The following is a 15,857-nucleotide window of genomic DNA, read 5'->3' as shown; positions in this document are numbered from 1 at the left end:
GGACTTTTCTGTGTAAAATGATAGCACTGACGCCTTCTTCAGAGCCTTCCTACACAGAATGGGGGCAGTCAGCAGAGGGAGGACAATTTCAGATACCAGTGTTCCCAAATATTTAGTAATGACAAAAAGAAAGGATCCCCCAAAAGATGTAATATCCCTAGTGCAAAATAAATACTCATCCTTCCTTGCTCTGCACCCAAAATGCTTTTGAGTATTTTAAATGGTGAAAGAACAGAAGGATTTTATATCACAACAATCCCGAGATTCAAAATCACCAGCACTTTGATTCAAATTATTCACTACCGTGATTTTAACAGCACAAATCCTGCCTTCCTCATAATATTATGATGCCTCTTTGTTGCAAGACTTCAGAAAAATCAGGCAGATTTTTGAAAAAGAAGTGACATAAAAGATGGTCCTGACAGCAGCCCAGTGAACAGAAACTGTTTCTTCCCATCTTTCCCCTCCCATCTCACAGGGAACAAAGAGAATTTTCCACCTCTCAGCTTCACAGATTTCCCCGAGGCAAAAAGAAGCTTGCATCAGTTCCTGAAAATAGTTGCATGGTATTGCTGCTGAAACTGCTTCACATTTAGGTCAAATCTTGAGAAGAGCTTTAAAATGCAAGCAGAGCTGAGGAAGTTTAATGAGAGAACCTTAAAGTGAATCTTACACATTGAAATAAGGCACTAAGGAAACTATGGAGAGACCAAACATTTCAAGTCAAAAAGGCAACTAATATTTTGTGTATGACTCTTGTGAGAACTGAACAGTGGTTTTGTGGCAAGTGATCAAGAACAATGAACTTTCAAAAGAACAAAGGTGCCTTGGAAATGCAGGGAGCTCTACTGTAAGTGCCCTCTGACAGGCAATGGGAGATGGAACAGGGGAAGTAAAAGGGAAAGCCAGAAAATAATGTGACAAATAAACTCAGTGTTACAGAAGAAATGTAATCATGTAAGGCATTTAATCATGCCCTATTTTAAAAAATAGGGGGGGGGGGTATGATTACAAATATAAAAATGTGCCTTTCCGAATTTTCTTTGCTGGCTACTTGCTAATGCTAGTTTTACTGTCATTCTGTTGTGCAACTCATATCACATTTTCAGAGCTGTTCACAGAATAATATGGGTGTACTGGGGATTTGGAAACTGAGCAGGGATTTATTCCTGTAACGGACAGTCTGATGATGCTTCATCAAACTGAAATACATGAACAGTGAAAATATAACAAATATTTTTTTAATTTTAAGCCAATATTTGATTTCACCCAAACATCAGGTTTTTTTATTATAGATGCCTGAAAATATTCCACAGTCACTATGGAGGTCTTCTTACCCTTTTCAATGAGTTTGTCATATAGTTACATTGACAAGGCATCAGAAATTTGCCATATTATTGCCAACACAAACCATTTCAGGTGTCTGTTGTGAACTACAGAACACACAAGACTTGACACTAGATCCTCCTTGAATAATTATGTTTAAAGTAAGTTGGTGCCTCTCTGCACAGCCAGTGCAACCAGGTGTTGGACCAGTTCTGTGATGCTTATTTAGGTTTTATTTGGACGTTACATTTTTTTTACCGGGGTGGCAGTTTGCCATGCAGTTAATACTGGTGCCATCTCCTAATAACCCTGTGCAGAAATAAACATGATGCTGTTACCAGGATCTCCAGAGAGTGGATTTGCAGTTGTGGGTGAAGGGGAATTGTTCCTGCTGTCACTGTGGGACGGAGAGAATGAACATGGCTCCTTCATGTTTGCTGGTAAATGACAGATCTTGGATTCAGCTAAAAACCGACGCAGGCACCAGCTGCATAAGGAGGTCAGCATGAGATTGGAAAGGGAATCATTTCCTCAGCAGGAGTATGTTTTGTGACACAGCATCCCAGAAGTGACCACGCTGTCTTATACACCCCTCCTTCCCCTAAGCACAAAAACCTCGGCTTCTCTTACAAAAGGGAAAGGAGTAAGAGGTTTTCCCTCCTGCATGCAGATATATTTTCAGCGTTCAGCACTGCCCTTTCATTCAAAATATGTAATTCTATTTTTATTCCCTGATTATCTAGCAGAATTCACCGTGACCCAAGGGACAGGTTAATTTTTATACTGAGTGTCTCATTGCCATGTGGCTCGGGGAGGGGGAATGTTGCTTCTCTTCATTTAGAAACTAAAATGCAACATTTTTCCTATTTCTAATTCATTTCAACTGTATATTATCTGCTACTTCTTTTAAAGGCAAAGCATTGCTTACTCTCAGAAATGTACAGTCCAAAAAGGTATTCCTGAATGTTTTATTTTGGAAGTGTAAAGGCTTTTAAAATAAACAAAAGTAAATATTCAAATACATTTCATACTGCATGTGGCAGGAGTGGCTCCATACAACACAATATGGATGACACAAATCCAGCAGTTAATTTCTTTGAGACATACAGTATAATATATAGACACTTCCAGATCTGGTCTTGTGTCATTGTCTGACCCTTTTGTTATCATGTAAATCCAGCCTACTTTATCAATTATTAATATTTTATTTTGCTATATTGATTGTTCAAGTTAGGAAAAAAACCACCAGTTAAAAACTACTGACTTGCGAACACTGCAAGACCCTAAAAACTGCAATCTCTGAGGATAAATATACATTTACTTTTTGAGAAAATGTGTTATTACCTGCAGTTGAATCAATGCAGAATGATCGTGCAATTAAATAGTCTGAATTGAAATTTAAAGCTGCAGACCATGATTTTCCCTACTCCCAGTTCTGCTTGAAATCTCTCACAACTTTAAAAAAATATAATTAGCTTTAGATTTCCCCACAATAAATAACACCAGAACATACCTTGTGCTACCAACCTGAATTTAAAAAAAAACTTAGAGGCCACCTCAGTGTTTTGAGTTCATGAGATCTTTTCAGACACAAAGCCCTAACAGAGTTTCCCAGTCAGAAGGCATCAGGAAGGCTCATCACTTATGGTAAACTTGGGCTTTAGCTTGACAGACCTCTTCCTTATTGTGCCTTTAGGGGACAGTGGCATGGTGTCCATAATGCTCTTGTCCTCCTCCAGCTGCCTGGCAGTGCACGACGGGGTGGGCACTTTCACTGTGTTGCCAAATTTAGAGTAGTCCACCGAGTATCGCCCATCTTCCTCTGCCACGATGGGCACAAACCTTTGGCCCCAGAGGATTTCATCCGCCAGGTAGGAGGTTCTGGCCTGAGTGGTGATGCCAGTGGTCTCCACCACCCCTTCCAAGATGACGATGATCTCCAGGTCCTCGTGGTGGTGAAGGTTCATGGGGGAGATGTCGTAGAGGGGGCTGTTCTTATCTATCACGTGGTAGATGATGAGTGGGGAGACGAGGAAGATGCTGTTGCCCCCCACGGGGTTCTCCATCTGGATGTCGATCTGGTTGAGGGGCACCACCTCCCCCTCCAGGCTGGCGGTCTTCTTCACCACCTGCATGCGGATGGTGGCACTGATGATCATGCTCTTGCGGAGGTCGCCCACGCGCAGCATGAAGCAGAGCCTGCCCTCCCGCAGGGCGATGACCGCGTGTTTGCTGAAGATGAGGGTCTCGGCCCGGCGGTGGGCCTGCGACGTCTTCATGAAGATGCAGCCCAGCATGATGGCGTTGATCACCAGCCCCACGATGTTCTGCACGATCAGCACCAGGATGGCGGCCGGGCACTCCTCCGTCACCATGCGCCCCCCGAAGCCGATGGTCACCTGCACCTCGATGGAGAAGAGGAAGGCAGAGGTGAAGGAGTGGATGCTGGTCACGCAGGGCACGAAGGCGGCCGCGGACGCCACGGCCCCCTCCGCGGGGTCCCGCTGCAGCCGGGTGCTGTGGTCCAGGTCCCCGTGGGCGAAGGCGATGAGCCACCAGACCATGCCGAAGAGCAGCCAGCTGCAGAGGAACGACATGGTGAAGATGAGCAGCGTGTGCGGCCACTTGAGGTCCACCAGGGTGGTGAAGACATCCTGCAGGAAGCGCCCCTGCTCGCGGATGTTCTTATGGGCCACATTGCAGGCGCCGTTCTTGCCCACGAAGCGCGCCCGCCTCTCCCGCGCGCGGTACCGGGCGTGATCCGGCACGTCCTCGGCCAGCCGGGTCAGCACGTACTCCTCGGGGATGATCCCCTTCCTCGAGAGCATGGCTCCGCCGCCGCTGCGCGCCGCCCCGGGCAGCGGGGGGCGGGCGGAGGGGCTGCGGGAGCGCCGGGCTGTGTGGCCGGGGCGCGGTGCTGCCCGTGTCCGTGTGTGCGCCGCGGCCGCGCCCGGCGTCGAGCGGGGAGCGGCGCCGCCGCAGCCCCCGCTGCCGCAGCCGGCCCGGGAGCGCTCCCCGCCGGAGCTGGGGGCGTTTCTTTACCTTTTCACCCTCCTTTTTTTTTTTTCTCCTCTGTTTTTTTTTTTTTTTTTCCTCCAGAGGAAGGGTTTCGGGCCGCGGTTTGTATGTAAACATTTGATTCAGGATGGATTTGCTGCCTTCCATTAACAGGGGCTCCTTTGTGGGATGCCGTGACTTCATGTCGGGTGATTATTCCGTGAAATGGGGGGAGGGAAAAAATAAAGGTACTGGCCAATTTCAAAATAAGAATTTGTGATAATAATAATGATGACAATGATAATAATAACAACAACAACAATAGTAGTAATATAACAGTAAAATAATAGCAATAACAATAACAATAATAAACAACTGAAATTCACGTGCATGTCTTTCGGTAAGTAGGAGGAAAGCATTCATTTGATAAATCGGGCAGGCAGTAGGAAATTTGCTTGAAGAAGCTAAATCCAAGGATGTAATGGCTAAACAGAAAACTAAAGGGGTTCAATCCCACTTAAAATTTTGATAGAGTTATTTAGAATAAACAAGGTTGGTTTTTTTTTTTCTGCACAGGGGAGACCGTGAAATGATGTGAGCTGTGGCTGCTCAGGAAAACAGTCCAAACAGCAGCAAAAGTTGCAAAAAAAGATCTTGCTGCAAAGGGTTAACCCCCAGTGTCATGACCTTCCAGACAGGCATCAAAATCCTCAGAAAAAGCAACAAAGGGAGGCAGGAAGCTAGAACCTGTGCAGGACATGGCGATGTCTCTGTGGGTATAAATACATACATGGGCATGCCTATAAGGATGTATCCTCCTGACAAGATGCATTATTTAAAAACATTCTGATGTGGTTTCTCCACTGTGTAAACAGCAATATTCTCATTGATGTGTTTACTTCCTCTGGTTTCAATATTTTGTTTCTATTTCAGCTTAGACCACCAACATTGTGGAGTTGCTAGAGCATGCCTGGATATTCTGAGTAAGAGTTTTTTCTTTAATACCAATGGATTTGTGATTATTTATTTTCTAATTGAACGACACGTGTCCATGGACTTTCCCTTCAGTTTTGGCTCTAAGGGCTCTGGTACACACTGTAAACAGCTCTTGGCACTGATTCCCTGGGCAAGGCAATTGTCCAGTTGATGTCTGGGAGTCAGCCAGTTGGGGTTGAAATTAACTTTCACCACCTACAGCTCCTTAAAGCAGCCCACCTAGGGATTTTGGAATAGTAGTTTGAAGTAATCACTCTGAGCTCTCCGAGCAGTCGTTATAGGTCTTGTAATTAAATGTTTACTATTACTTTAGACCATTTCTACTTTTTATGTAGGAATAGTGGCATGTCCTTCCACACATCAATTCCTTTTACAGGGAATCCAATACTCCAGGATTTTTTCTGTTCTGGTTCATCTTCCTTGCTGCTTCAATTAATAAAGCTAGAATAGCAACAAGGTGCCCTGGCACGTGGCTGCCAGGCCACTGAGCTTAGCCGAAGGTGTTTCCCCTTTCTCTGCATCCCTTTGTCTCCTAGACTCCTTTTGTGTCCTTTCTGTGAGTATGTCACCTGCACCTACACTTTCAGTTTAAGTACATGATTTATATATACAATTAATTTCTTAAAAAGTCTGTGGTTTTAAAAATACTTTTCTTTCTAAACATTAAAAAAAAACCAAACCCAAACCCCAAAAGGATGAAGTAAGTTACTTGTCAGATGTGTAGTTCTGCAGCTGATGGCAGGTTCTACTCCCAGCATTTTGCAGTGAGCATACACAGGCTGTACAACGCCATGCAGCTCACGGGCAGCATTTTACACCCTTGCAGACATGGACACAGGGATTCAAGAGGCAGTCCTGACTTTTGTGCTGTTTTTCCTTGCTCTTGTCTAACCGTGGTCTTACTCTGCACCTTTTCCTCCAGAGGGCGGTACCTCCATAAATGTAGAATGGATGAAAGCCTGTGTCAGGGGAGAGGGTTTTAAAGGAAGAGTGAATTGCTGCATTGCTTGGTGCTACGAACGACCCAGGGAGGGGTGCTTTATGAACACACTCACCACGCTGCTTTTAGGAATCCTGAACTCTCTAAAACAGTGTTTCCTTGTTTCCACTTCTGTAATGGGACTGTCATTTGCCACTTACGTCTTTTTCTTCACCTCTGAGCACTTAGGGGCTGAGATGAGACAGCAAAGCAAGTGGCTTCTGCTGAAGAATTTCGAGAGCAGAATAAAAAGAAGCCCTGTCTTCATGGATCAAGTGACAGATACTTAAAAGAAAAAAGTGACAGATCTTCTGAGTGAGCCAACATATTTGTGTTAAGAGCTGCTGAACAAATTGGGCTCACAGGAATGAACAATCCCACTCTGTAGTACTGAATCGTGAGGGGTAAGTTCTTCCACCCACAAAATATGTTTTACACTTCAAAACTCCCCACACCCCAATTTATTCTAATTTTAATGGCTATCAAACAAGATCTTATGATAACTGTCAAATTAAAATTTAGTTGTTGCCATATTATTACTCTGCCTTTAGAAGCTGAGTAAAGCTTCAGAGACCACACAGTGTTAGTCTAACAGAAATGAAGCCTCACAAATCACCTTGCAGTACGAGTAGGTAGGCAGAAGAAAAGAGATCGGAGCTGGTTTTGCAAAGCCACAGGGGAAGGCATGAGCAGGGCTGAGAAGAGGGCTGAGGAAGCAGCAGTGCTGTGTTTCCTGGCCACACTAAGACAAAGGAATAAACACTACAAAGGTTTTTTTATAATTGAAGCATTTATACAAAGCAACAAAAACCCCCTCTGGTTGCATCTCCATGGACAGCCTATCCCCTAACACCTTTGGGACTGAGATGGGTCTTATCCCTGGGGAAAACTGAAAGTCTGGCCTTGGCTTGCGCTGTCTTGCAGCCATTTCAGTACAGCCCTTTGCTTAGCAATGCTTCACTGCCATACAAACACATTTGTGAAGCTGGTTTAGCAGCGACTCCTGGGCTGCCTATCTCGTGGCAACAAGGTTTATTGACTTGGATAATGTCATCAAGCCTCACCACCACAGAATAATGTTCTTGGGTACTGCTTCTGGTCACTGGTGAGACTCTTAACCTTAACCCTTTGGAGTTAGGGGCAGGAACTCCCTGGGACTTGGCCCCTTTTAAACAAGACCATATAAAATGTGCTGAGGAAATGTCCTGTCCAAGTGGCAGCTAAGAGCCCCCCTGTTCACACATACTGATTCAGTAGTGTGGCACCATTAAAAAGACAAGTAATTGTTGGATATGAACAAACTCACCCTGCTCTCCTGCAATGCTGCTTTGGGAAATACAAGCCCCATTTAAAATGGAAATGTATGACTTTTACTTTGAGTTCTAATTTCTTAATACTGCAAGATAGAGTACAGCCTCCTTAGCAATATGCTGTGTCCTTTCCTCCCCTGCATTCCCTTCTGGGTAAGGTTTTCAGAAGCTTGTGGAATAGGAATGAGTCCAAATTGCAGTGTCAAATCCCAGGCACTTAATTAAAAGCACAAGAAACCTCACCTCTCTGCATCTCTCCCCTTGCCACTAGAATCTAGGCGCTTCCACAGATGGCTGCAGAGCCTCTGCAGCATGAGTTTGAGGTGCCCTGCAGAGCAGTGTTCTCCCAAGCCTTTACAGGGTGAGGTCCTGCCTTAGACCAGTACTGGGAAGCCAGAAGACAGCACACACAGTAGCTGTACCAGAAATGTGCTCTGTGCCCTTCTGCTCCCACTTCTCTCTCAGCCTTAATGGAAGCCTGGTATTCCAGGGTAAAAACACACCAATAGTTCTGCAGCCATTTTTTCTTGGACAGTGCCCAGCAAACAATTCCCTGGAGGAGGAGAAGACTCCCAACTGTCCATTTCTCTCTCAAAGTGTAGCAGGCAATGACTGAGCTCATGCCTTTCATCTGCATCACCATATCGGACCTCCTGACTTTTACCACAGTTCTTTCTACACTCTCCTCTGCTGCCACTTACCTGCCCTTCATTATTGCCCAAATAACCAGCAGGCAGATGCTACAAATACTCTGCTCTGGAACTGGTAACAAAACTTAAACAGCACCAACAGTTCTTCCCTGGCTCTCTGCTGAAGTGCTAGAAGTAATGCCTTAAAACATCATGTATCCTATGAGAACAGAGGTGTCTTTTTCTAGAAAATAAAGCCTTTAAAAACAGGTTCCAAACTAATTGAGCAGGCTTAAGAGAGAGAAAAAAAAAGATAAAGAGTTCTCATAAGTACTAGGAGTCCTTCAAACAGGGGAAGTAACAAAAAAAGAAAAAAAACCTAAAGGCAACCTTGCTGTAAAAAGAATAATGGTGAAAAACGCATTGTAGCCTTCCATTGGGTTACTGACATTCTAACCCTCTATTAATGAAAAAATCCCAGAATGACTCTCACAGGGCAGGGATAAGTAGCTGTCTAGCAAAATTAGGATAATTTCAGTGGTTAAAAGTCATCTTAAGTATACAGAATTTATTGCTAAGGGTCACAGTAAATCTAGAAACAGCACGACACTGGGTGAAATATGTGAAACTAGGAGATGATGGGTCAAGCTCTTGTGGCCCTGAGCTACAGTGAAAGGTTTAATACTGTTTATTTACCAGACTTGGAGGGATAATTTCCAGATGAATTGGTACATCTGCACTGGTCTGGAAACAGTGTACATTAAACATTGATACTTTATCACAGCCTGCCTCCTTTGAGCTTCTTCACAGTTTGGGAGGGAGCTGGCTCCATCCTGCTTGGAATCAGTGTAATAGTATACAGTGGGCATAAAGATAGAATCAGATTGTGATTAATTTCTAGACGGTATTAAAGGAGAGTCTAAAGCACAACTCAGGCACTATCAATAAACCACAGTATAAAAAGTGTTTTATAGGTTTTATATTTAGATATTAAATCTTTACAGAGTCATTTGATTGAAAGAGATACAAGCTTTTGAGAAATACCTTTGGTATATAACTTTTCCTTCTGCATTTAGTCAGTCACGAGCATTATCTACAGTAGGATTATGACATGTAAAAAATAACATGTTAATAAATGACAAGGGGAGGGTTGAGAGCTACGTAAAAACCTCCATGCTGGTTATGTTTGCTTGATGTGTATCCTGTTGTATTTCACCCATGTAGTTTGTTTTCAACTATATTTCAGGATTCTTTGGCAGCAAATAAAAAGAAAAGTAGTTGTATACAAAAAAGTAAAGTACACAGATAGTTCCTTAATGCTTCAGATGGAAAAAATGGCTCATTTTATTAAAAAAGGAAAAGCTCAATTTATTATGAAATAGTATTTATTTACAGGTATTTTACATTTTTAGAAAATAATAAAACTGTATTCTAAAATGCTTTATTTATTTTTATTACTTATCTGCTTGTACAAAAGAAGCAAAGACACTGTCTTCTTGTTCTAGCAGAACCTCAGGCTTGTCATATTCCAAAATAACCCCTCTCTTCATTACAATAACCAAATCTGAATTGAGGATCGTGTGCACACGGTGCTGAAAAACAAATAAACAAAATACCAAATCAGTGGATCTATTCAATATATTCCAGGATATGACAGACTTCCACAAATGAATTTTCCTATGAAGTTCAAGTTTGATTAAGGCTACTTATCCTACTTTTCATCCTAATTTCTGTGCAAATACTGCAGATAAATACACAGAGCAAGAGCCAGGTGGATACTCAAGGACCTAAAAAATACACAAGTACTTCAGTATGAAGAGTCCTGTGAGTTCCCAATAGAATGTCCCCAGCCCAGAGTCCTGCTATCAAATGGTGCCAAAAGAAGGCAGCCAGGCAGAGTAGGAACTGCTCAAGAGAGTAGGAAATGGGCACCTGAGGAACAGGTACTGCCTGTGGGAAGTTGGGAATTCTCCCAGTCCTGGATTACATCTGGGTCTGGGGTGGTTCCTGAGTTGGTGTGGTTTGTCTATTTAGAAAGCTGATCTAGTCAGTTTTACAAGACTTGGGCCATGTCTTCTCTTGAGCTTTCACAATCATTTTGCATCCATATCCTTTGGAAATTTTTTTCCCATACTTCCTGCCTGCCATATGAACAAGTACTCCCTCCTTTTGTATGCTCTGGGCCTTGTTGCTCAGAGTTTCATCTGATGCCCCCTTCCTTGTGACTTTGCAGACCTCTCTCATGTTCTTACATTGTCCTTCTTCCAGGCAGAAGAGCCTTGGTCTGCTCAGCCTCTCCCCTTCAGGAGCAAATCCAACATCTCCAAAATCATCCTGTGCTTCTCAACATTTTTTAGTTGTAACGTGTTGTCCCGGCCATGGGGAGACTGGAACTACACACAATATTCAAGGTATGTGTGAACTGTGGACTTTGAGTTCAGCCTTCTTGTTTCTAATCATCTCTTTTATTTCTTTATCCATACAATATTTTTCTGTCCTAACTCAAGCATTTCCTAAATAAATAGCATGCATTGTTTCCATCTATTTTTTTTTAAATAAAATGCTTCAGTAATTTCCATAATCCCTGTCAGATTCAATCTCCTTTGCTGCTTCTTTTAGCTTTTTTTCTCCCCTCATCATTTAGTTTTGGGTTTAGTTTTCTGCAAGCCTCTTCATATTGACAGAATTCCACTTTTTAACCTTAAGTACAACTGCATGGGATCTTTTGGGTCTGCATTACTCTTGCAGGGATGTTTAATCTCTTAACATTATGGTTGCTGTTACACAGTTGCTCTTCACCCATAAGGTTCCTAATCAAGTCTTGGGCATCCTCAGTATCTTGTATTTCCTTCTCCGGCTTTCCTAGCCAGATTTTCCATACAATAACCACTGATGGCATCTACAAATCTCATCTCTTCTGCAGTTTCTATGACATTTATCCAGTCCACAGGCAGGGGAAGGGGACTGAAATATCACATTCCAGTTTAACCTGCTGCCCTTGTCTGATCTCTTTTAGTGTAACACAATCAGTGCTGCCACCCTGGTAATTGTGAGTAACATAGAAGATTATAGAGAGCCAGTACTATAACTCCTACTATTCCTATTCTTCCTAAACTGAATTTAGGAATATATGGCTTTCTCTGGGAAAAATACCAACACAAAACAAAACCACACTCCAACAAGACAAGCAAAAAACCCCCCAAAACCACTACCCATCCCACAAACCCCCTATGTTAGGTTTCTACTACAGAACATTTGGAATACAAACCCACCTGCTGTAAACCACATTCACAATTGGAAGTAAAAACATTCAAAATAAGTTTATTACAAGATGCTGCTTGTTTGAACTGTGCAGTTTAAAACTCACTAAGGGAGTAAAAGACTAATAGAGCTTTTTCAGCCTCTCCCCAAGCAGACTGAAAAAGATACATAAATCCAGAATGCAGTGAAACTCTGAATTTTCATGCAGAGAAATCAGGAAATGTCATGCTTAAGATTCCTTTGCTTTTTTATAATGAGACACTGGATGGATACCATAAGATAAATCAGGTTTTCTATTACACATTTACTAGATGAAAATAAATGATGCTCAGAGGTTCCTGAGCATACATTTCTTACGTTGAATTTTTGAATGTTAAGAAGCATACTGAATTCATTTCACCTCCCTGAAATGTGTATTTACTTGTCCTTATTTAAATGATTATTTTAGCTTGATGAAACTTATTCTTATGTTTCACAGCAGTCAAAGTAAATGGTATTTTAAAGTAGCCTAAAATGGGAAACAGAAGATAGACAGCATACTTAGACTATGTACCTTTACAGGTAATTTGACTTAACATCATGCAACACATTTAAGAAGCTACTCATGAATTTAAGTAAGAGATTTAAAAATGGAAAAGAAAGCTTACATTTAAACACCACATAAAAAGAAAAGATGAATGGCCTAATTAACACGTATTAACACTGACAAGAAGTGACTAATGGGGCATTTCTGCTCCTTGTTTGCATGAGAACAGCAGCAGGGACTGTACTTACTGCAATTGTAACCACAGTGCGGTCAGCAAACGCAGTCATGACCACCTTCTGGAGAATGTTCTCCTAGGGAAGGAAAAACATTAGGTGCTTTTCAAACCACAGAAATTGCATGATAGACACAGACACGAAGAAGGCTTAAGTAACCACTGACTATTCCATGCTTGTATTTATCCTCTATTGCAGAAGTGAAAAATCAGTGACGTGCCAGAACTAAGCCAGAGCCTCGTCTCTCCTGCCATTCCCACTGCCTCGGGGGTTCAGCAGACACCAGAGCTGTGCTCTGGCCCCAAACTCCTGCTATCCTGGCCTCCGTTTTACAGTGAGGAAATCCAAGGTGAATTCTGGGTGCTGCCAGGCTGCCTATGCCGGCACCTCTGTGGCACGTCCTTCACCCCACTGCAAGCCCAGGAATGTTCCAGCACAGGGGGGACATCTAACACAAAGGGATGGCAGGGACAAGTAAGAGACTGTGCTGTACCTGGCATATTTAACAGTGGAGAGGATATTTAAGATGGCCTTAACATACATAGCTCTCACTCAATAAGTACTCATCCTTTGCTATTTAGGAGATGTGTTCTTGCATTCCAAACTGCCTGGAAGCGTCACGAGCACAGAGACCTTCATTTGCTATTATCTGCTCTTTAGAGAAGTATTTCAAATGAGGAACTCTATTCTCAATGCATCAAAATTCAAAATGTATTTTAACTGGGCTGCATGCACTACAGTTCCCTTACTGAAGCTCAACACATGAACATTTTACTGAACTAAAAATTGTAGCTGTTCTAACAAACCCTTCCAATTATGTTCTTTACTTACAGTGGAAAGAAGACTGAAATATTTCCTGTAAAAACATAACAGATGAAAAAAATATACTATTCTATTTGGCTAAAACCCAGTCACTGCACTATTACTGGATGCTTTAACATCTGCCTAGAAATCCCAGGCAATTAATGCAATAATCCACTATGTCCTTTCTGTGCCTGTGTTTATTTCCTTGGTTCTACTTTCAAGCCTTCTAACTTCTTCACTTGTCCTGTCAGCCATGCTGGGGAAACTTGTCACTTACCAATTCACCCTTCACTGACCATCCCAAGCTTTGTTTACTTTAGAAACTCCAACTGCCAATTAAAATAACACGCTTTATTTTCATAATGCAATCAGTTCTGGAATAACTATTAAATTCCTAGAAAAATGGTTTAAAAGCTCTTTACATCTGTTAGCAATGACTCACAACTACCTGGGCTTGTAAATATGTCTGCACTAAATATGGTGTAAGCATATTAAAGAATAGACAGAATTGCTTTCCACCTTTTTCTTCACATACCAGTTGTCTCCCCCTCAAGGAAAAGGAAATCAGAAACACTCCAAACTCACTGTTGCCATGTCAATAGATGCTGTGGCTTCATCCATGATGAAGATGCTCGTCTTCCTCACAAAAGCCCTGGCCAGACAGAACAGCTGCCTTTGACCCTGGCTGAAGTTTTCACCCCCTTCTGTGACTATTGCATCTGGAAGTGATACAGCAAAAGCACTGTTTATGGGGGATATGTGTATGAGAAGGTCAGATCAGAAGATATGCTTGGAAAACAATGTCTCACTTTCAGCATAAAGTAATATTTCCTAGGCCTACAGCTGCTGGTGACACATTTTTCCCTGCTTACTTCTAAAGTTCAAAACAATGAGTACTTTTGTCTCACTATATTCTCTGTATCTGTTTGACATCAAAGTAGCTAAGGATGTTCGAGTTTCTCTGAAACATGCACAGTGTAGGACACTGCACCCCCAGTCAAAGCAGCATCCATCACTTCTTTACCCTAAGGCTGTGTAATTTCCCATTTTAAGGGGGTTTATTGATGGTTTTGTGCTTGTATCTTGTATCTTGTTAGGTGTTTGGTGGGGTTTTTTTTGTTTTTTTTTTTCCTGCATGGCCAAATAATTCACACCTTGAAGCTTTAGAAATCTTCCTCCCTGGACTTGACTATTGGAAAATACAGAAGATCGTGTTCTAGATTAACACCTGATTTGTTGACACCTTATTTGAATTCCCAAGACCCATAAACCTCAGTGCTTCATAAAAAAGACATACTGAAATAAAATAATTTTACCACTGATTTGAAAAGAAAGAGGATTCTGCCTCACAGGTACAGTTGGTAAAGGAGTTATACAGATATAGCACATTTGCCTGCAGGCACTTTTTTGTCACCTTCCGTAAACATTAAAAGCTCTTTCTTCATCAACTACCCTTTTAATAAATAAGTGTGAAACAGGAATATTGTGAATGCTGGAAACAATAGTCTCAAAAGGAAGTCTCATTACCTAGGCCCCCAGGTAGTGCCTTCACCACATGCTTGAGCTGTGCTATTTCCAGTGCTTCCCAGAGCATGCTGTCAGTGCACTTCTTCTCAGGGTCCAAGTTAAACCTGCATCGTGGGTAATTCAAGAACATCAGTCAGCAGAAACTGCTGCAATGGATTTCTTCTTTTAGTGTGCAGATACTGAGAATCCTGTGCTGAAGATCTAGGCCTGATTCTGATCTCTCATTGGTATAAATCCACTGAATTTTCCAGTCTTAGTCAACATTTATGTCAATGTGATTAAGATGAAACTTTGACTCTCAGTTGAGCAGAAAGGGAAAAGCTTCCTGTTTATGGTTTTAGAATTTATTATGTTCTGTATAAACTAAAGAAATGCTCGTTTTACTCAAAAAAGCTGTGACTGTACTCATTTTAAATTAACATTCAGTTTTAACAAAGGCCAAAATTCTACCCTCTCTCTTTCTAAATACAATATCTCTTTGTTCTTCACTGCTATAGGAACATTAACAGAATAATCAAGCCTCATACTGCATTATGAAATTTAAGTCTTCACTGAAACTGAAAAAATCTTGGGATTCATGAACAGATGAACATTATTTTAGCTTGCTGTGGCCCAGAAGTGACAGCAACAAATGTGAATCTCACATCATACTACACTGACATATGGAATGACAATAAAAGATTCAATGGTGCATAACACAATTTTTGTGTTTTACTCCTGTTGTACGAGTTGTGAAGGATCGATGTTGGCCTAAATATATTTTTTTAATAAGTTGATGTCTAAAACAAAGGAATACAGTCATATCATCTTCTGGTGTGAATGAATCATGCTCTGTTCAGGCACATCCAGCAAACCATAGAAGCCTGTATCTTTTTCAGTGAACTCTAATGACTTACATAGAAACTAAAACTGCAGGTGTGCACTGAGGATTGTACTGTTCCTTCCTAAGGAAAATGGCACAGGGAAGGACAGTTGTTGGAAACTGGAACTTTTTGCCATTGTTTCTACTGCATCATCTTCTCAGAGAAGTAGGAAGAGAACAAAAAAAAAAAAAAAAAAAAAAAGAACTAAGGTATTTGGTGCCACAGATGAAATGGCTCAAAGACTACGGAAGAAACATAGATAGAGGCTCCAGGATAAAATAGCCCAGTCTCCCTGTACTTCTCATGTTGTTATTTTGCTTTTTCTTTGTCTACAGCAATTTTTTAATCTGCATTTTTGACCTCTCATATTTTAAGGCAGACAGATGAAAACAGATGTAGGAGAAAG

General features: G+C 41.8%; 2 protein-coding genes and 1 long non-coding RNA gene across 7 annotated transcripts in view; 1 reads left to right on the top strand and 2 right to left on the bottom strand.

The window, feature by feature from the left end:
• Positions 1-2,265: 2,265 nt before the first annotated feature.
• On the bottom strand, positions 2,266-4,247 carry KCNJ11 (potassium inwardly rectifying channel subfamily J member 11). The gene has a single exon (XM_032111556.1). The coding sequence runs from the start codon at positions 4,152-4,154 to the stop codon at positions 2,952-2,954; it is 1,203 nt and encodes a 400-aa protein (XP_031967447.1). The 5' UTR covers positions 4,155-4,247; the 3' UTR covers positions 2,266-2,951.
• Positions 4,248-4,293: 46 nt separating this feature from the next.
• Positions 4,294-15,289, top strand: LOC116445205. Of its 5 annotated transcripts, none has more exons than XR_004240692.1 (5): positions 4,294-4,532; positions 4,900-5,306; positions 6,242-6,702; positions 10,506-10,648; positions 12,456-15,289. It is a non-coding gene; the product is annotated as an uncharacterized LOC116445205 (long non-coding RNA). The 5 variants fall into 5 exon arrangements; XR_004240694.1 differs by having other exon boundaries at positions 4,294-5,095; positions 5,257-5,306; XR_004240695.1 differs by having other exon boundaries at positions 4,295-5,095; positions 5,257-5,306; positions 6,488-6,702.
• The window catches only part of ABCC8 (ATP binding cassette subfamily C member 8), a 74,075-nt gene continuing 67,578 nt past the window's right edge, over positions 9,361-15,857 (bottom strand). The window contains exons 36-39 of the mRNA XM_032111555.1: positions 14,589-14,692; positions 13,647-13,780; positions 12,273-12,335; positions 9,361-9,829 (exon numbers count right to left, since the gene is read on the bottom strand). Coding sequence (XP_031967446.1) covers positions 9,692-9,829; positions 12,273-12,335; positions 13,647-13,780; positions 14,589-14,692 — 439 coding nt within the window. The 3' untranslated portion in view covers positions 9,361-9,691. The remainder of the gene's footprint in view (positions 9,830-12,272; positions 12,336-13,646; positions 13,781-14,588; positions 14,693-15,857) is intronic.

The sequence above is a fragment of the Corvus moneduloides genome, chromosome 6, assembly GCF_009650955.1.
Source record: "Corvus moneduloides isolate bCorMon1 chromosome 6, bCorMon1.pri, whole genome shotgun sequence".
NCBI classification, from domain to species: Eukaryota; Metazoa; Chordata; class Aves; order Passeriformes; family Corvidae; genus Corvus; species Corvus moneduloides.
The sequence above is the reverse complement of the archived record's forward strand: the minus strand, read 5'-3'. Positions and strand labels throughout refer to the sequence as shown.

Excerpts from the sequence above, each read along its gene's own strand:
- KCNJ11 (XM_032111556.1), bottom strand. The coding sequence starts at position 4,154 with ATGCTCTCGAGGAAGGGGATCATCCCCGAGGAGTACGTGCTGACCCGG.